Source organism: Phyllostomus discolor, chromosome 2, assembly GCF_004126475.2.
Source record: "Phyllostomus discolor isolate MPI-MPIP mPhyDis1 chromosome 2, mPhyDis1.pri.v3, whole genome shotgun sequence".
In the NCBI taxonomy this organism is placed as follows: domain Eukaryota; kingdom Metazoa; phylum Chordata; class Mammalia; order Chiroptera; family Phyllostomidae; genus Phyllostomus; species Phyllostomus discolor.
This window is the reverse complement of record NC_040904.2, coordinates 188768348-188787751: the sequence shown is the minus strand read 5'-3', so window position 1 is coordinate 188787751 and position 19404 is coordinate 188768348. Positions and strand designations below refer to the sequence as shown.

The 19404-nt window shown below is 38.9% G+C and overlaps 2 protein-coding genes across 4 annotated transcripts in view; one reads left to right on the top strand and one right to left on the bottom strand.

The window, feature by feature from the left end:
• Positions 1 to 7696, top strand: part of LOC114513247 (activating transcription factor 7 interacting protein) — a 121692-nt gene extending 113996 nt beyond the window's left edge. For all 3 annotated transcript variants that reach the window (XM_028532481.2, XM_036019320.1, XM_036019319.1), the window contains exons 14-15: positions 372 to 484; positions 3112 to 7696. In XM_028532481.2, the coding sequence (XP_028388282.1) occupies positions 372 to 484; positions 3112 to 3531 (533 nt within the window). In that variant the 3' untranslated portion in view covers positions 3532 to 7696. The remainder of the gene's footprint in view (positions 1 to 371; positions 485 to 3111) is intronic.
• An 808-nt stretch (positions 7697 to 8504) lies between these two features.
• PLBD1 (phospholipase B domain containing 1) overlaps positions 8505 to 19404 on the bottom strand; it is a 51456-nt gene continuing 40556 nt past the window's right edge. Inside the window, exons 7-11 of the mRNA XM_028533404.2 lie at positions 14626 to 14826; positions 14384 to 14524; positions 11528 to 11713; positions 10645 to 10751; positions 8505 to 8723 (exon numbers count right to left, since the gene is read on the bottom strand). Of these exons, the coding sequence (XP_028389205.1) occupies positions 8541 to 8723; positions 10645 to 10751; positions 11528 to 11713; positions 14384 to 14524; positions 14626 to 14826 (818 nt within the window). The 3' untranslated portion in view covers positions 8505 to 8540. The remainder of the gene's footprint in view (positions 8724 to 10644; positions 10752 to 11527; positions 11714 to 14383; positions 14525 to 14625; positions 14827 to 19404) is intronic.

Genomic DNA, 19404 nt, shown 5'->3' with positions numbered 1-19404 from the left:
GTACCTCCAGTGTTCCAGGGTTTTTACTCATAGTTCTTTCGGTAGGGATTCCATGTATTCCTCTCTGTACTGGATCTCCTGTTCCTTGTATCTCATGTTTTCCTCTTTTCTTTTTTTTCTCTCTTATATTTGTTGCACATGTCCTTCAGAGGCTACTTAAGGGGAAGATTTTTTTTTTTTGGTTGCTTGTATATATGAAAATTTATTTGTCCTCATGCTGGAATGATACTTTGGCTGAGTGTAGACTTCTAGGTCAAAAATATTTTTTCTTTATATTTTAAAAATACTGTTTTACTGACGTCAAGTATTTACTCAGTGTTCTACGAAATTTAGAATAGAATTCTAATTTATTACTTAATTTTCTTTTGTAGGTGTCACAGTTCGAGTGCCTCAAGCAACTACATACGTTGTAAACAATGGACTAGCCCTGGGATCAGCAGGACCTCAGCTCACAGTGCACCACCGACCACCACAAGTGCACACCGTAAGGGCAGCTTCTGGCTTCCCAAATCCTTTACTGTGAAGCTGTCAAATATTATTACAGTTGGTGTTTTTTCTTTAACTAGTTATATCAAAAGGAAATGGCAGGTCTTTTGTTTCTCCAGCAGAAGTTTATTGTAGAGAATAGATCTTAATCATTATGAACAAATGTTCCTAGAGATGATAATCATCAAAGATCTTTGAGTTTGTGATGGCTTACAATGTACAAAAAGAGTCCACACCTGAGGAATGTAAAGTGAAAGAGATAGACCATTTTAACTCATGGTTAAATTTAAAAGAATATTTTTTTTTAGAATTAAAAAGCATAATTTAACCCTGGCTGGTGTGGCTCAGTCATCCTGTAAACTGAAAGGTCAAAGGTTTGATTTCTGGTTAGGGCATGTTGCCTGGGTTGAGGATTTGGTCTGCGAGAGGCACCAATTGATGTTTCTCTCTCACATTGATGTTTCTCCCCTCTCTCTTTCCTTCCCCTCTATACTTTTTTCAAAAGTTATATATAGCAAAAATCTCTTATTTATACCATAGTTTTGCAAATTTGATGAACCATGACATTTATTTTTTAATTGTGTTTTTTTTTTTTTTTTTTTGCCGGATTCCATCCATGTATATTGTCTTGGAATAAACTGTAACTCACGGGAGGAACATTCTTTTAACTAATTTTAAAAATATTTTTAAATAGCAGTTTTCAAATATATATAAAAGTAGAGAAATAGTATAACAATTCCTATGTACCCATTACCCATCTTCAACAACGTTAGTACTTGGCCAGGCTTATTTCATCTGTTACCAGCCATTTATTTCCACAACCTTGTATATTTTTTGAAGCAGATCCCTGATATCATATGTTTTATTGGTAAAACTTCAGTAAAAACCATTGCAATGGCAAAAATAAAACAATAATTCATTTGACTTGATTAGTTTTGATATGAGAGGATTTATAATCCTAGAATTTTAAGAATTAGAGCGGGTATTACAAGTCATTCAAGCCATTGTCAAACTTCTTAAATTCTTGTGCATTCTCTCCAGTCAAGTTCATTGCTTCAGCCTTCTTCTCTTAGATTGTTAGCTATATGTTTATTTAATGTTATTAATTAAAATGCTCAATTCATTTTAAGAAAAAAGACAGAGAGGAAATAGAGTAACATGACCAGTATTCAAATCAGTTCTTCTTCAACTTTCAGTGTTTTATCTATTTAAATTTGATTTTTTTCTCTTTTAACGTTATATTTTACCTTTTTAACTGAGATTTTACCTTTTTCCAGACATGTGTATGAATTTTTCCACTAGGCATATGAATTTCAGCAGAGTTACAGTCTTTGAAGTTATTTGGCATATTCTGAGTTCTTCATGTGTGTGTATTTCCGGTACTAAGCTTTGAGAAGGCATGGAAATTAAAAAGATAGCACCAGACCATCACAGAATTCACTACTTAGCATATGGAAATTATCCATTTAATGAAATACACATTAAAACAGTTTTTGTTAAATGAATTTGTTAAGGAATTTTGTTTCACACCTTTCAGTCTGAAGTCAGTGAGCAATGATATTTCACTAGGGAAAAGAGATCACTCATTCCCTATCCTGGCTCTCACTTGAATCTTTTTTGAAAAATTATTACTGTAATCTTAAAACCCAGATATAATAATAATAATAATAATAATAATAATGTCTAGTGTTAGACAAGTGAATTTGACTTCTTTTTTAATTGAATTTATTGGGGTGAGATTGATTAATAAAATTATGTAGGTTTCAGGTGTGCAAGTCAAATCTGCCATCATCAGTTATCTCCACTTTACTTTCTCTTCCTCCCCCTCCCTCTTTCCCCCTGGTAGTCACCATACTGTTGTCTGTGTCTATGATAAATTTGACTTCTTAAGCTAAGAATTCATGCTTTTTCATTATTTGGCTTTAACTTATCTTTGCAAATTTATCTTTTCTTCTTCACATACCCTGTGTCTAAGTAAAAGTTAACACTGCCTTTCACCCATACATCCCTGTGCCTCTGCTCATGGTTACCTATTGGCAGAAAGGTACGCAACTTTTTTTCTACATTTCTAAATCCCATCCTTCATGGTCTAATTTAAATGTCACCCTTTTCATGCAGCCTGACCAAGAACATATATATTCATCATTACAATGTGCTTATTTATAAGAATATACTACTGTCTTTGTGTGGAGAAACAGCTGTAAAATGAAAGCAGAGTTGGATGCTCCAATTTTCTATGATAGACTGCCACACATACTATTTTAAAATGTTACATTATACTAAAATAAGAAGCAGTAACATAGAGAATTAAATTATAAATTATTTTGTTAGAAGTAGAAAATTATTTCAATTTCTGTCAAGATGATCCATTAGCAAGAGCTTTTATTTCCCAAGGAAAACTCAATAGGTCTAGAAAGCACAGCAGGGGTTTATCTCAGCACCATCGTTTGGTTGGTTACAAATCATCAGGTGAAATTTGCCAAATGTAGTGTGATATTCGGTATTTCCCCAAATTCTTGATAATACAGTGATCTCAGTAAATGATCTCTAGAATGTCTTAGAGTTCTGGCTCTCAGAAAACCCCTTTCTGTGGCATATAAATGAACATGGTTCTTCTTTTGTTAGGAGCCCCCACGCCCTGTGCACCCAGCTCCCTTACCAGAAGCCCCACAGCCACAGCGTCTGCCCCCAGAAGCTGCCAGCACATCTCTGCCTCAGAAGCCACACTTGAAGTTAGCACGAGTTCAGAGTCAAAATGGCATTGTACTGTCATGGAGCGTTCTGGAAGTGGATCGAACCTGTGCCACTGTTGACAGCTACCATCTCTATGCTTACCACGAGGAGCCCAGTGCCACCGTCCCCTCACAATGGAAAAAGATTGGAGAGGTAAAGGCACTTCCTTTGCCCATGGCATGCACTCTCACCCAGTTTGTATCTGGCAGCAAATATTACTTCGCAGTACGGGCCAAGGATATTTATGGACGTTTTGGACCTTTCTGCGATCCTCAGTCAACGGATGTGATCTCTTCTGCCCAGAGCAGTTAAACCTTGGAGCCTTTATCTCTTTCTCTTTGAAAAGTTCCACTTTTTGGTCTTGTTTTAATCTTGTGCATGATACTCATTGTAAAATTTACATTGTGCAAGATTTCTTGGACCAATGTGTATATACACTACATTTGTTTATAATCAGAGTTAAATAAACTCAGCCCATAAAGCAAGAATCTTTTCCTGGACAATTCAAGCTTCAAGGTTTTGAAATGTAAACATGCACCTTCCTTTAGTTTTGAGGCTGGGGGATATGTATGGGTGTTTGTGTGGGCTTTTTTTTTTTTTCCTATTTATATGTTTATTGCCGTGGAATCTCCCATTTTCATTCTCAGATTTACCTCTCTTTTAGTATAAAGTAAGTATTGATAGATCAAAGGATATGAGGTATTTAACTGGCATGATTCTGCTCCTAAGGGATCTGTAGATTCATAGTTAAATAATTTTAACAAAATCTAAACAAAAACCCAAAGGAAAAAAAAGCAAAATGGTTAAGTAGTTTAAAATAGGTTAATTTGAACACAAGAAAGGATCTGTTCATCTTTTTTTTTTTTTTGTCTCTCTGGGTTGTTAATTTGGTCAACATCTGTGATGGCCCCTCCCTTTTCTAAGTTTTACTTTTACATTTATTTTTGTGCCTTAAAGATTAACTACAAAAATAAGCATGGCCATTTGTCCATTGTTTACTCTTCCCTTTCAGCCTTTTAATATTTTTCCTTCATGTCCACAAAATATAGCACACTCCCTCAAGTAGATTTTAAACCAAGGCTTTTATGTATGTTCTTTGTCAGTGGCATTACTACATTTAACTCCAAAAATTTGACTTGCTATTTTTTCTAAGAATATAAATGCTTTTATTTTTGGTCACTATTTAAATTAACTTTATGTAAAGTGGACCAAGAGAAGACTATGTGAAGAAAATTTTCCTTCAAACTTATTTTAGTATCTGTGTTCACACTGTGTTAGAAATTATGAAAACAATTCTAGTTAATCGCTCAAAGCGTATGTAGTATTCTTTCAAAGGAAAGAGTCAAATTCACAAAACACAGTGAGCTGAAATATTAATGGAAAAGATCCATTATTTCTATTCTCATAACATTATTTGTTAACATTTGACTTCATTTTGATGGTGCCAAGTTTTGTCTGATTTACCCTATGTCAGCTTTGGATAGCATTTAAACTATATCCTTTGGGGTCATTTTATGTAACATTTAGATATAACTTACTGTGCATCTCTGCTCCTCTTCAAAGTTCATCAGATTCAGCATAGGTCTTGCATTTTCCATATGAGTGGCAGCTCTGTTGGTATTAGGTAGTTTTTTTGAGTATAGTTTAGGACAGGACTGCTGGGTACATTTGGGGTTGGGAATGTGGTTGGGAATATTTTAAAAGGAATTTATGGAGTTTGTGAAATAATTTATCAAGTCATCTTCCCTTACCACATTTGAATTCATATTTCTACCTTCTGAAATTATACCTCTTGAAATTATAGGAGGGAGCTATCCCTTCTATTAATGCTGCTTTGTTTGCAATTTTGATGGCTTGTAATCGGAAGCGTTCCAGTTGTAGTCTTCAGAGACTTTCCCCAGTCCGTGTATGTTGTTAGGTGTGAAGTTTGATTGATGCTGAAGAAAGCCTACGGATTGCCAAACTATCAATGCTCCAGAGCCTTCCTTTCACTTTCAGAAAATAAGACCACACAAGAATTAAAGTTTCCAGGAATCAAATTTGCCAACCAACTATGTAGATAATACTCACTCTAGGACTAATGACCATGGTAAAAAGGTTGCCAATGTCATGCCAATGAAAATTTCAAAAGGGAGATACCTTCTAGATGTATATGAACACTTATCTGTATCTGCATGTGTGTATGTTTCTACCTGCAATGGTTGCAATGTTGATTATGTGTTCAAGATCATTCCTGTCAACAGAATAGAAAGCTCATGTTCACAGTTGTTTTTTTATTGGCCGGTTTTATGGCCATGTGATAACAATTTGCTTACCTAGCCTAGAAAAGGTTACCTTGGTGAATGCTTTTATTTATATTCACTGATTCTTTTTAAAAAACCTTCATAGCATTATATAATCATGTGAAGAAAGCCCAGTAAAATGAAAACATTACATTGTTTGGGCCTATATTGTGTTTTCTGTTAAAGAAAAGAATTCTCAAGTAGTAACCTAAAAATAGATTTACTACAGTAAAATAATTTTTTTATTCCAGATGGTGGAAGGAAGGTACAAAGAAAGATTGTAATTATTTGAGGAAAAATCGTATTATAAAAAGTCTCCTCAAGTTAGCCTGCTATGGGATTTATAGGCAACAGCTATTTTGGATTAACTGAAAGCTGCTAGGCTAGAACTCTAGTCTTTTATTCGGGGCAGGTTTTAATGTTGATGAGCACTTTTTGTTTGGTTTGTTTCTTTTGGGAGAGAGAATGGAGGACTCTACTAGAAATAGCTACTGATTATAGACTTTCTGTAGCAGTTCACACCCCATGATAGCTTTTTAAAATTCGTGGTACCTTATCACAAAGTATCACAAATAAGCTTGTTTTTCCCATTTTGGGAATGCAAGTTTAATAAATTTTTAGCCTGACAATACTTGTATTAAGTATTTGTTGGAAATCCTGGAAATTTCTGATATTTGAACCCAAAATGTAGGGTGTTTATATGGCATTTAGAGCTGTCAGTGACGTCTCTTTACTTTGCACTTTGTTAGAGTGATGTTCACCCTGTTGTGTGAGTAAGCCTCTTTTCCAGAACTATGTTATTGCCAGTGAGTTTATAAATTACATACAGTGATAACATCTGTATTGTTGACAGTTAGCTTGATGACGTAACTATATCCCTCTATTTCCCTGGACTCACTTTTTGAAGTATGCAGCGTATTGTATACTGTTTAACACAGTAGAAGTTAATGAGAAAAGTGAAGGGAGCTTTCTTCCATGGAAAGTGAGTATTTATTGTGGTACCATTTGCCTCACAGCAAGATGTTCCCCACTCTCCCCACCCCCATTGTCAGATAAATGAAAGATTTGTCTGAAAAACAAGTTCTAGAGTAAGGATCTTAGAATCTTAGGCACATCTCTGCAGAACTCCTTAGGCAGGCTGTACCATACAGTTTTCTTACTGTATTGCATAAGTGTTAACTTAGTTTTTGTTGTTTGCTCTTTTGAGTATATTTTCTAAATTATTATTTATGCAACAAGGTGTTGATATGCATGACATGCATTTATCTTGTTCCACAAATTTTCTAGTACTGTACAAGATTAACAAAATAATGCCTGTGGTATCCTCCTCTCTCGCTTTTATACACATGATTTTAGCACTGTGGAGTACTGCAAAGACCTTCCAAGTGTTCTCGCTGACTTTCCTTCTTGGGCTATTTCAGTATCTTACGATTCACATGTTGTTTTAATTTTATCATTGACTAGTTGTCTTTGGCCTGTTTTATTCTAATTTCCAAACAAAAATCATGTCCCAGTATTAGATTATTGCAGATAACTTTATTTAAAAACCAATGTATGATTCTGCCTTCCTTACTGAGCACACGGATTCCTCCTCCCCCTTTTTTTGTACATTTTGGCACAAAGAAAAAGATTAGATCAGTTCTTATGAGGTGTTCTGTTAGTGTCTCGGACTTACATAATTCCTAAACTCTATTCCTCTTGAGCCAGCCAATGAATGGGGAGGAATGGTACAATACAAAGTTTTATCATGCTAAATAACTTTTTTTAATTTGTAGAGTCAGCTAAATACCAATCATGTATATTTAAATGATGTACTTTTTTTAAAGTTTTGTTTGTAAATAAGGTAACTGGGCAATCAAACACCTTTTGGGGATTCTGGCTTTAGTATCTCATCAGCCATTTCAAAGTTAAATATAAAAATAAATCCTTTGTAGGAAAATTACATTCTGATTTTTTTTATTGCAGTTGAAAGTGTAAATAGTAAGACAATGTAAGACCTTCATAATGTCTAATATAAACTGGGCTATAGCAAGCTGCCCTATTTTTATTAGGTTTTAAAGGTTTTTGTGTTTGTCTTCCCCCCCGCCCCCAAATGTACAGTAGACTGGTGTCTGTATAAGTGTTAACTGTAGTGGGATTTTGTCCAGCAAGCCTGAAATTTATACTTTGAAATAAACTACTGGGTTTTTAAAATTTTGAGTACTCTGATTCATTCTGATTGTTCTTGTCCCTTGCATTTCTTTCATTTGAAAGTCACCTTATTAATGATCACCCATTAGATGGTACAGTATGGTTTATTTAACCTGTTTGACAATATCACATTACTGAAACCACACACAATTCTCTAACTTTGAGAAAAAATTGTTATGCAGAGTTGCTCCCATATTAGATATACTACTTTTCACTAATGAGAGACATTAAGATTTGCTTTATTGTTTGCCTAACCTGTACTACAAAAAGACTCAACTGATAATCCGTTAATGCCCAGAAAAAAAATCACTCACTGCATTGCTAGAGGTTCCTTTGAAAACTCAGTCCCGTCTTCCGCTAGGGCTTTGTCATTAAGTATGTCAGCCAGGGAAAGGGGGGAAAGGAGCGTGGAGGGAGGAGCACAGGTCTTTTCTGGGCCAGGCCTGAAAGTGGCACTCACCTCAGATTCTATTGGCAAGAACTCCATCATGTGGTACAACTACCTAAGAGAACCTGCGGTTATGCGGTCTGAGTGGCCAGGTGTAAAAGAACATGGGTTTTGATGCGTGCAGTAGGAGTTTCTTCCATACCCTCTTGTAGGTAAGTTTGTATGCTAAACCCTGGTGGTGTTTATCACATGTGTTTACCGTCATAATCACATACGATGTTTCTTCTACAGTGCTTCTTACAGGGAATGCTTATTAACTACAAAATAAACAGTGGCAAATGACAGTAACAGACTAAATTTAATACATTTTATTAAGACTAATTTTGAATGGAAAAACATAGCTAAAAATAGTGCCTTTGGTTTTCTGCAGCCTTCTATTCCCTTCTGTTTCCTTATCTCCTTCATTTTATGTCAGGTTTCAAAATTGGTTTCATCGTAATAAAATCAAAGTTGTAGGCCTCTGGCATGCCCTCATGGAGAGTTTTGTTGAACCGTGTCCAGTGAAAAACAGGGAGGCCACCTTGAACCGTGGGACCGCTGATGGCATGTGCAGTGTACTCTGATGCTAGGTAGAGGTCTGCCACCTGGAAAGAGAAAAGGGGGACGTTTTAGAAAAACTGTTTGGAAAAAACTTGACTAAATCCGTATTTTTTTTTTCTGCTTGTTTTCCCAAGTCACAACGTTAGCCCCTTTAAAATGAAATCTTACAAGTTTCCACAATTTGCTTTTCTTTATTCACTTGACATTGAAGTGTGAATTAACTAGTAGAAGGGTATTCTCAACATAGCCAAAGTGAGATCTGTAATCAAAGTAATCAGAATTCTACCTCTAATATTTACTGAAGTAATTTTGCTGTGACTCAGTTTTCTCAGTTGTGAAGCGGCTAATAACCTTATTTCATAGAAAAGTTGTGCAAATTAGTGAGAGCAAATTCTAGCTGCAGTGCTGGGAAAACATTAATTCCTTGATAAAAGTTTGTATTAATCAGTATAGTAACAAGACTTATAAAGTGGAACTCAGTATCAAAAAATGAGGCCCACAGTTCTCAAAAACACCTAAATGCCCGGTAACAGCAGATCTTAATCTTAGAGGTGAAGGAAGGAAGTTTCTCAAAACTTTTGATTTTCCCCATATTCAGTGACTCAACAGAAATAAAGTATATCCTCAACAAAGCTTTTTTTGATGAAAAAGTAGCAGGCTCCTGTTCCCAGAGGAAAGTACAATTTGACAAACGGCAGGTTGTCTTGGATTTTCATAGGCAAGGCAGCAGAGGTAATTCTCTTTGTATTTTTTGGAATGGCTACAAGGGATCACACACTACTGAATGTTTGCAAATGCCATTAAAAAGAAAAATACAAAAACATTTCATTGTGGCTTCATGTGTGCCAAGCTCTGCATCCACTAATTTATTTTTGTTTTTATTTTTATTTTTTTACATTATACAACACATGGAGAATCATCAAGGCTAAAGACTTGCCATCATCACATAGCTAAAAAGTAGGGTGATTTGGAACGCAGACTAAGGCATCTCCTATTTAGGCATTAAGCTAGTAGAAAAAATAATGTGTGGGGGCTGTTGGCATTCTTACAGTTTCAGAGCTAAAGCTAGAACAGTTAACTCATACCAGGTTTCTTGCAGAATTTGGGACTGGAGTTACCAATGAAAAGACACATGCCGCTCAGGCCAGTGTGGCTCAGCTGGAGCATCACCCTGCAGACTAACAGACACATGCCCAAACAAAAAGAGCAAGAGAATGTGGTAGAATGGTTCTCTCCAACTAAAAGAGCTAACTTATACCCTTGGATACCCCAAACCCAAGAGTGTCCAGGTAAAACTTTTCAACAACTAGCTCTCTGAGGGGAAAAAATGCCCTTGTAGAGTTCTGTGGTATGTCCATGGTGTAAATATTGCTGCCATGGCTGATTTCAGGCAGTCAACACAAAGTCAACTGATCTTAACCAATGGTTCTCACAAGCCTGTGTGACCTAGCTTCACACCACCGCTGTGCACATAGTACTATAAGGCACATTATAGCATTTATTAATTCTAACACGGCAAAACCCCTTTAGTGACTTGGCATCTGGTCCAATAGTATTATCACTGCTCTCAGTAATATGTTCTTTGGGCCAGTCTGGTGAAACATCACTATCATCAGTATCATGATGTGTACATTTTTAAACAACCCACTAAGCCTGTTCTAAATATTTTATAGATATTAAACGTTTATCATTCATAACAACGCTATGAGGCAAGTCCTGTTATTTCCATTTTACAGATGAGGTAACAGAAGCATTATAACAGTATGTGATTAACTATTAAGTGGCAGAGCAGGGACTTGAAGTTAGGCAATGGCACCTATCACCAGAATATCTGAAAAAGCTGAATTCTGAATAAGTAAATGGTTAGAAGCATTGTGCTTTATGCCACCAAAACCTTTGCAGCCTTGCCTTTGAATAGGTGTAGGTGCTGGTGGAAATTAGATTCAAAAGCTAGTAGCATGTTACCTTCGTATCATAGCACCCTCCAGGACTTGGGTCCACCGAGTTCAGGTCTTCACGGCAGCAGATGGTATTGCATGGATCACCCTTACTATAAGGATCCTCCGTATAATCTAGGAAACAGAGATGGGGACAAGAGTGAATACTGGTTATTTCTGAGTAATACTTGCTCCGCATTAACCTTTTTGGAGCTGTTAAAGCCTAGGTAATCAGAGAGTATACACCCCAGAGGCCTCCACAGCCCAGCCTGCTCCCAGCTACAGAAGTCTCCTTTGGCTTGCACTGGGAAGAGGCAACTGTGGGTTCCCTGCTCCAGGCCCAGCCTGCTCTGAAGAACTTTGCACAGTGGAGAGTAGATGGAGCAGAGATTAGCAGGATAAATGTGCATCATTTTTTTTTCAACAAAATAAATACAAATTTGACTTTGATACTGTTAAAAATAAAGTATTTGTGAATTATTTTTGTTTTATTGGCTGTTTCTGTCCTTGGAAGGAAACCTATGTTAGGGGAATGGGTGTGGTAGTAAAAAAAAAATATCCTGAGAAGTGATGGGGGGATAAATGGTGATGGAAAAAAATAATAAAGTTAAAATAGGAAAAGCAAAAAAAGAAAGAAAGAAAGAAAATGTGTCCCGTAGGGGTTATTTCTTCTGTTTCACATAATTTTTTCCATTTAAAAAATCCATAGAATCTTCCCCCTGTCATTTTCTAAAGGTGGACAAAATTCTATTTGTAGAGTATAAAACATGTATTACTTGAATACTAAATACTTAATTCAATAACTTCCTATAATTCCTCCTTGTATAGAGATGATAAACTTACACGGATTCTTTATCCATGGGGAAGAAAAGGAGTTTTGAAGAATGATTCTTGAGAAATGTGCTACGTACTGTTGTATCGCATGATATATTTCATGGATGCCATATCCGTAACTCTCCCTTGATCACGCCGGAAGATTTTGGCTCGTGGAGCCAGATCATAGGAGTAGTCCAAACCCAGCTTCTGAACTAACATTGGATAGCCACTCCAGTTGTAGATTTTCTCATGAAAAGGAATGTTGTAGGAGGGCCAGTATCCTGGTTTGCAAAGGAAGGGAAGGAAGGGTGGGGTTGAAGGGAGGCAGACAGAGAAGGAAAGAGTGGGAACAAAAGAAATGTTCTTAATGTTGTCATTTTTTTTGAAACCTGGCACAGGTATGTAATTACAAAATGATATTATATAGAAAATAAAACTTTGAATGTGAACTCCGGCAGTCAAATCAATCCTTATAATTTATAGAATTGGTATGCCTCTAGATTATTCCATTAGGGAAAATGAGCACCGGAATTCTTTGATTTTCCACTCCAAATTCTTACAGCAATCTATTAACCAGAAAGGAACAGTGTTTATAAAGCAAAGTGAAGTGTGACACAGAGTGGTCTAGGGAGCTCATTTCGGTGGACGAGGTTAGTGACATGCCGAAGGATGGTTTCACAGTGTGGTCCTCATGGGGAACAGGCCATGTGGCCAGTCATGGGAGAGTGGAAGAACCCAGTGCTGGGTATCAGAAAACCCGAATTCTAGGCTCAGGGACGAAGAGTGAAGTCTTAGGCAGTTACCCTAGTTTTTGTTGTTTGTTTGCTTGCTTGTTTTTTAGCAGGGGGAGGGGAAAGGAGAGTCCATAATATGAGGGGATTGGAGATGATCTTTAAGGTTCCAGTAGGCTTTCAGTAGAGTCCAGTAGACTAAGCTAAAGGCTCAGCTTCATTCAAAACTTGGTGGTGTGCCAAGGCCACTAGCCACTAAGCATCAAACATTGGACACGACTATAGTGAAATCTACATTTCGGGACCATCCCAGATTATAGTGGCCTGGGTTATTGCCTACAGGACAGTCAGTCAACATAGGGACCTCTCCATCACTCAGAGATCTCTCTGGATGTATGCTGTTATTGTCAGGCTCCTCGATGCTGGGCGGACCAGCCTTCAAGGTCAGACCATGAGGGTCTCGTGGTTTTGAACTGTCATGCTAACCAAGTAACCACCTAATGATTTGACTTCTGAGATGAATTTTCCTCCCTGATAAAGAGGTAGGTCTACTACTTGGTAGTATCTGATCTGCTTGGCAACTGCAGTTTTCACCTTGATTTTGTATTATGCATATTGTGCACATGTCATTAATGGGAACCATTCCTCTTCACATTACAAAATTGATTTGGGGACCAGGGGAACTGAGGACCTGGCCGTGATCCCCAGGGTTGACAGCTTATTTTGGTTCTGTTCCTACTCATTGATCAGCCCATCTATTTCCACAGTCTTCTAACTAGTCTCCTGACTTCTCTGTGCTCTCTAGTCTATTCTTCCTTCTCAGAAACCTCCATGTCCTGAAGAATAAAGGTCCAACTGCCTAGCAGGTTATACGAGGCTGATATTTTCCTCTGACTATCTACCTTTCACTCTACAGCGTTTCCTTTAGTTGTTTTTAGCTAGTAAGACTGGTGTGATTTCTCAATCAGTTTCATGCTTTCATTTGTTTGATCCCATCCCTTCATCAAATTAGTGAGCTCCTTTTTGGACCTTGAAACCTCCACTCAAACATCATCTTCACTTTCATTGATTCAACAAATATTCAGTGAGGACTTACTGTGTTTCAATAAGTCCAGCAGTGTGCTCAAGGACTTACAAGAATTAGCTCAATTAATTATGTTTATAACCCTGTGAAATTACAAAGGTCTATACTCCCACATCCAAAAATTCTTGGGGGCTAGCTGTGGTTCAGAATTAATGGTTTTTGTCAGATTTCAGAACAGCAATGCAGTGCAAAAATTAGAAATGGCATTAGTCTCTGTGGGGAGCACCTCATGCTCATAGATATTGATATTTCCGGGACTAATGTATAAACGGCCTCTAGAAGAGAGGAAATAAACACTACAAATAGACAGTAGAAGTTCGTTCTTGATACCAAATGAGTTCAGATCAGGTCACATTTTGCTATTACTTGAACAAGGACTCCCCACCCCCATGTCCACCAATAGAAGTTTTAGAGTTTTGAGGTCTCAAGAATTCAAAATTACAAGTGTGACGGTGGACCTGCTCCATTACTGTCATGTTTTACGGATGAAGACAGTGAGATTTAGACTGAATAATTTGCCTGAGATTTTGAAGAGCAGGGATTCAAATTGAGGCACTGTGACTCCCAGACCGAGCTTAGGGTCTGGGCTGTGATCCTGTTCCCCAGAACCATCCTCCCTGACCTCTCCCACTGACTACGGCTCCTTTGGTCCCACCTTGGGCTTTGTGAAACCTGTGGTCGAATCAGAGCTTATTGTTCTTTGGTTCCTGGGTTCTATGTGGGCTGCTCTCTGGGCCTGGCTTCCCTACTAAGCTGTGAGTGCCCAAAGGTCAGGAGTCTGTACCCACATCTGTGCTCTTCCAGTCCCTGGGGCAGCACAGCACTCCCATCAATATTTGCTGAATTGGACTAAAAGCTTAATTTGGGAACCCAGGAGAGAAGGCATTATTTAGAGCCACGGAAGTCCAATAAGATGGTGAATGCCTGGCTTTGTCCCAATGTACACACTGTCACTTAAGAGTCTGAGATGCAGGTTTTGCACGTTGTGCTGAACCTGGAAATTCTTTCCCAGGGTACCTAGCAATGGCATTCCTGTCCTTTCTTTCTCAGCACATACCCCTCCATCTCACACACACACACACACACACACACACACTCAACACACTTCCACTTCGTCCATAGCACGAAGAAGGTACCTTTCCGAAGAACATCAGTTTGCTCAGAATACTCTACATATGAAGGAATTTGCTCCACGATGTACAGGGTTCCTGCGTCGAGGCTGTGCTTGGGCTTTACCTTCTTCAGGTCCAGGACCATGTACTGGTTGTTGTAGGTGCCTGAAACGTCGGGAGAGATGTGAACCAGGGCATGGCTGTGGCTTTTCTGGTAACTCAAAATCTAAACACACCCCTGGAAGTTACTCTGCAAGGCCACTTACCAGAGTTGTACTTGGAAAATATCTCTGCCCACTGCCTGCCATCACTGGCCATCATATTGGCCACACGGACTCTCTGCCAGGCCAGGAGAGACTGGGGTGTCACAAGCTTTAGCAGGGTTTTATTATACACGCTATTCGTGGTCTGCAGCAACACCAAACCGCTGCTAAGAATGTAAAAGTCATCCAGAGACACTAGGAACCCTACAGGAAAGACAAGTATGCAAATCAGCATGCTTATACATGAAATATTGAACCATCATTGAGCACAGGGTTTCATACACACAATGCATTTTGCAGAGTATCAGCTATGACTATCCTTGGCCCGCAGCAGCCTCTCCCAGCGTGGGCTCACCCCTGTGGCAGTTACTCAGCTGCAGCTTATTGAGGATGTCAATGGACCCTCCCCTCCTTGGATTCACCAGTGAAATTTTTTGATTTTATGATTTGGGATGACAAAAATATATTCAACCAGGATTATTCCAATTTCCCAAAACGCTGAACAGAAATAGATCCCACTTTCTAGGATTTTGCAGGACAGCTTTTAATCAGGGAGGGATATGAGCAGGGTTCGTGGTTGGTTTATAAGAATATGGGTGCCTTCTCTTTCTACTTCTCTGTACTTTCCAAACTTTACATAATGAGTCTAAGTGATTTTTATAAATAAAAAGAATCTACATTTATAAAAGCAAACACGGTTTTGAACCTAGGATATTGGCACTCTGGGTCATGCTTTTTATAAATGGTGGAAGCAACACAGAAAATCAGTGAAGCCACAAGTCTTTTTTTAAAGACTTATTTTGTGCTTTATGCTGTGATGAGTATGGTGAAGATCAAGGACTATCAGACACGGCTGTAACAAGGAAAGAGGATGTGTTGTCATTGGCAAGTGGCAGGGACGGACAAACTCCCAGTGCTAAATGGACGTGAGAGAAGGGTCCCAGTGAGAGTGAGAAGGGAGCTGTGTGAAGAGATTCTCCGGTGCTTCACTGACCTCCACAACTTTCATACACCTTATCACTTTTGTCGTATCTGATGACTACCTGTACTGTTGTTTACTTAATATTTTTCCTTAAATCAACTCTCTTTTCAAACTTAAAGTACCTAGCCTTGTCACATATATTAAAACCCAGGGGACTATGGGTTTAATGTTTTTGAGTTTTGTCCCCCCAAATCAATACATTTAAATAAATCCACTTCTATTAACATGCCAACAAATAAATACTTGTTCACGAGCCACTGCATACCACCTCACCAGCACTGTGCATGCCACACACGTAGTCTGACGCATTCGTAGTTGGTAAGAGCAAGATGCGGCTCAGAGAGGTGAGGGCATCTATTCAAGATCAAACAGCTATCTCCTGGCAGAGCGGGGATGCGGGTCCCTGATCCAGGCCAGGGCTCTTCCCACTAAGTCTGAACACCTGTGCTCAGCCTCACAGCTCTTCTTCCTTTGGCTTAATGACGGCTGGAGGAGGAGGGGAGTTCCAAGTGGACCTGGAGCTAAGCGTTGTCCAGGTGAGGAGCAGTGAGCATTACAGGCAGGAACAATAATATGAACAAGGGAGTAGATATGGCTTAGGAGAGTGAGAGTTTTGGGAGGTGGCGGCAAAGGAATGTTGGAAAATACAGTTGGATGGCCATTCATTCGTTCACTCAACAAGTACCTGGATAGGTAGTGTGGGGTCAAATACAGGGGTCACCTGAAGCTAAAAGTGAGACTTCAGAGCGTGGATGGGGAGTCAGAAGGCCTGCATTTTAGTTCTCTGTATTACCACTGACGGATTTGGCACTTCTCATTTTTGCCTCTCTGTTCCTTAGTCCCTTCCTCTGATAACCTGGGACTGAGTAGTGCTATCTTTCAGCTCAACAGTTTAATTTTAATTTTTGAGTAGGAAAGTGACATGTTGAGAGCAGTCTCCAACGGACGCCTTGGAGCCCCCACAAGGCTGTGCAGAAGTGTGTTTAAGGAGAGCCGGTAGCCTACTCCAGGCGGTACAGGTTCGACGGCAGGCACCCTTGAATGCAATTTTAATGGGCAACCCCTCTGGGAAGTCACAGCCTGGACACAGGATGCATGGCTAGACAAGCAAAGTGGGGGTAGATTTCAGTGACTATTCATCAACTTTTTGGGCTGGGGTTCCTTTGCAGTGTCCGAGCTGTGCAGCCATACTTGGCAGCCTTGAGGAAGCGCTCTAGTAGAAAATCCCTGTAGGGTGGAGCGCTGTGTTTCCGTCGTGATAAACTTGCTAATTCACTCCTATTGTAGCAATTTCTACTGGACACAAGAGGGCAGGCGTTCTTTAATAGTTTGAGTGAGTAATACTAACATTTGTAAGGAGTAGTCTTTCATTCAAGAGCAAGACTGTTTACTTTAGAGAGAGAAAAATGTAGGCCACCCAGAATTCTAGAACAAAGAGGATGAATTGGCTTGTAAATCTTCCAATCAAAGAGTCCAATTCTATAGTGTAGACTTCAAGATTTAAAAAAAAGGAAAAGGCCCAGAGCTGGGACAAAGTCCTGAAACATACCACGTATACCACATGCCTGACAAATGTGATGGGAACAGACATGCATTTAAATGGCGATGACACCCGCACAGGCCGGAGCAAATGCAGCAGAGCAGTTGGGAGAGAGTGAGTCACAGGGAGTTGCATGTTTAGACAGGGTGGAGTTGGAGAAAATCAGTTTATGACCAGTTAATCAAGAAAAGCATGGAAAAGTGGGTGGGATTTCTGCAAAGACTGAAGGGAGGAAGCTTTCTGAGCTAGGTGGGGAAAGCTGATCAAGACAGACAGGACCTGGCAGAAGTTATTCGTGTCCTGGGATGGTGACAGAGAAGATATAAAGAACGAAAAAATTATTACTAATAAGGTACTTAAGAAAGCAGAGTATTAAGTGGTGTAATCCTTTGGAATAGGTGACCTAGTTCTCTTTTTATTTCTTTTCTTTGCTTCTACTTTTTAAAGGCAGAAGACATGAAGCTTAGCATGTATTAACTTACAGGTTTTTTATTTCAGCTTTATGTCCAAAGTATCAAACATAAAAGAACAAATGTGAAATCAATAAAAGTAATAGTATAGTAAAACATTTATGACATACACAGGCAATTGTATAACCTATGAAAGTAATAACATTATAGATTATGAAGGAGACTTGATGAAATTATCCTGGGGCCTTGAGACTATTCTTTTATCTTCCTGTGCACCTACTTTAAAGTGTTTGAACTTACAACAACAGGAAAAGGCTGAGCAAGGTCTTATGGCAGCAAAGGGAGCTGGGGGCTGCTGTAGAGTCAGAAAGGATGGGCTTGGACTCAGTAAGTTAGAATCACCTAGGGTTGTGTTTACAAATGCCCCAGCCCAGATCCACTGAATAAGCATGTCTATGGATGGCACTTGGGAATTTGCACTTTTTACAAGCTCCGTGGGAAATTTTAAGTTTATGGGGTGTGTATATCTGTGTGGGGGAGGTGATGGGATACCTGGATGTAATTCAAAGTAGGAACACATACATACATGCATGGCTGGTAAAACACATCAAGTGCATTCCAGAGAGCCTCACTGAGGATAATTAAGCTTGAAGCCTAAGCTTCATATAGATAATCATTACTGGGATCCCCAATTAGAACACTTTGAAGAGGTTCAAGAATTTGTTCCCACATGAAAACACCCATCTGGCGTGCCAGCAGGCCCTTTGAATCCATTTTTTGTTTTTGTTTTTTTGTTTTTTTTGTTTGTTACAGTTTTAATCATTTAACCTAAAGGCAAACTGAACTGTCTCTGGAAAAAAAAAGTTATAGTTAGATATATTGCATTTGAATCCCAGTCCCAAACTTCTGAGTGGTATAATTTCAAACAAGCTATTTAATTTCTCTAAACCTGTTTCTTTATCTGAAAAATGCAGATACGACACCCTCCTTGTTAGGTTTTTTGGCAATTAAATGACCTTATATACCAACTGTTCAGTATCATGTCAGTTACTGTGCCAGGCACATAAATAGAAACTAAACAAATATTAGGGGTGTTTTTTTTCTTTTAATTTCAGTAACAAGTGAGCACAAATGAGTTTATAGAAACTGATTTAACACTTGGGAGCTGTCTAATTCCCTTAAAATTAGTTACGTCCGATGCACGTAATTTATAATCAGGGTGACTACAAAAGATTAGCTCAGGGTCCAGTCCTGTGCTGAGCACTCTGGTCTGCATCTCAAATGCCTGGACAAGAATTCCTGAACGTGCTGGGCTCTTGTTTTCAAATCAAGGGCATAAAAGGGGGGAGCATGACTAGAAAACAATGAGGTTGTGATGGAGACGATGATGTCTCCGGCAGCCCTCACCTCCACCTTTCACTTTGTTTCCCCTTCTTTGTCCCTCACAGGTCCCAGCGTGTCCGCATCGGGGTGGGTCACCCCTGATGTGTCTGCCTGTCTCTTTCCTTTCCTTTTTGCGTCCCATTTTCTGTTTTTCCTTCTTTCCTTCCTTTCCTCCTTTTCTCCTTCCTTGCTTCCATAAATATTTATTCATTGATTACAATGTGCAAGGCTCTGCACTGGGCCTCGGAAAGTGGACACGAATATGGGGTATGAACTCAGAAGAAATTATGCACAGGCGCTAGGGAAGCTCAAAGGAGGGGATAGTGTACTTAGCTTGAAAGTGAGCGAAGGTTTCTAAGAGGAGCTTTTGTGATGCCTTCCTTTAGCATGGAAAGCATTTGGATAAAATGTTTTAAATGACAATAAAAATGCTCATACCAAAGGTGAATATACCAATAATAGCAGCA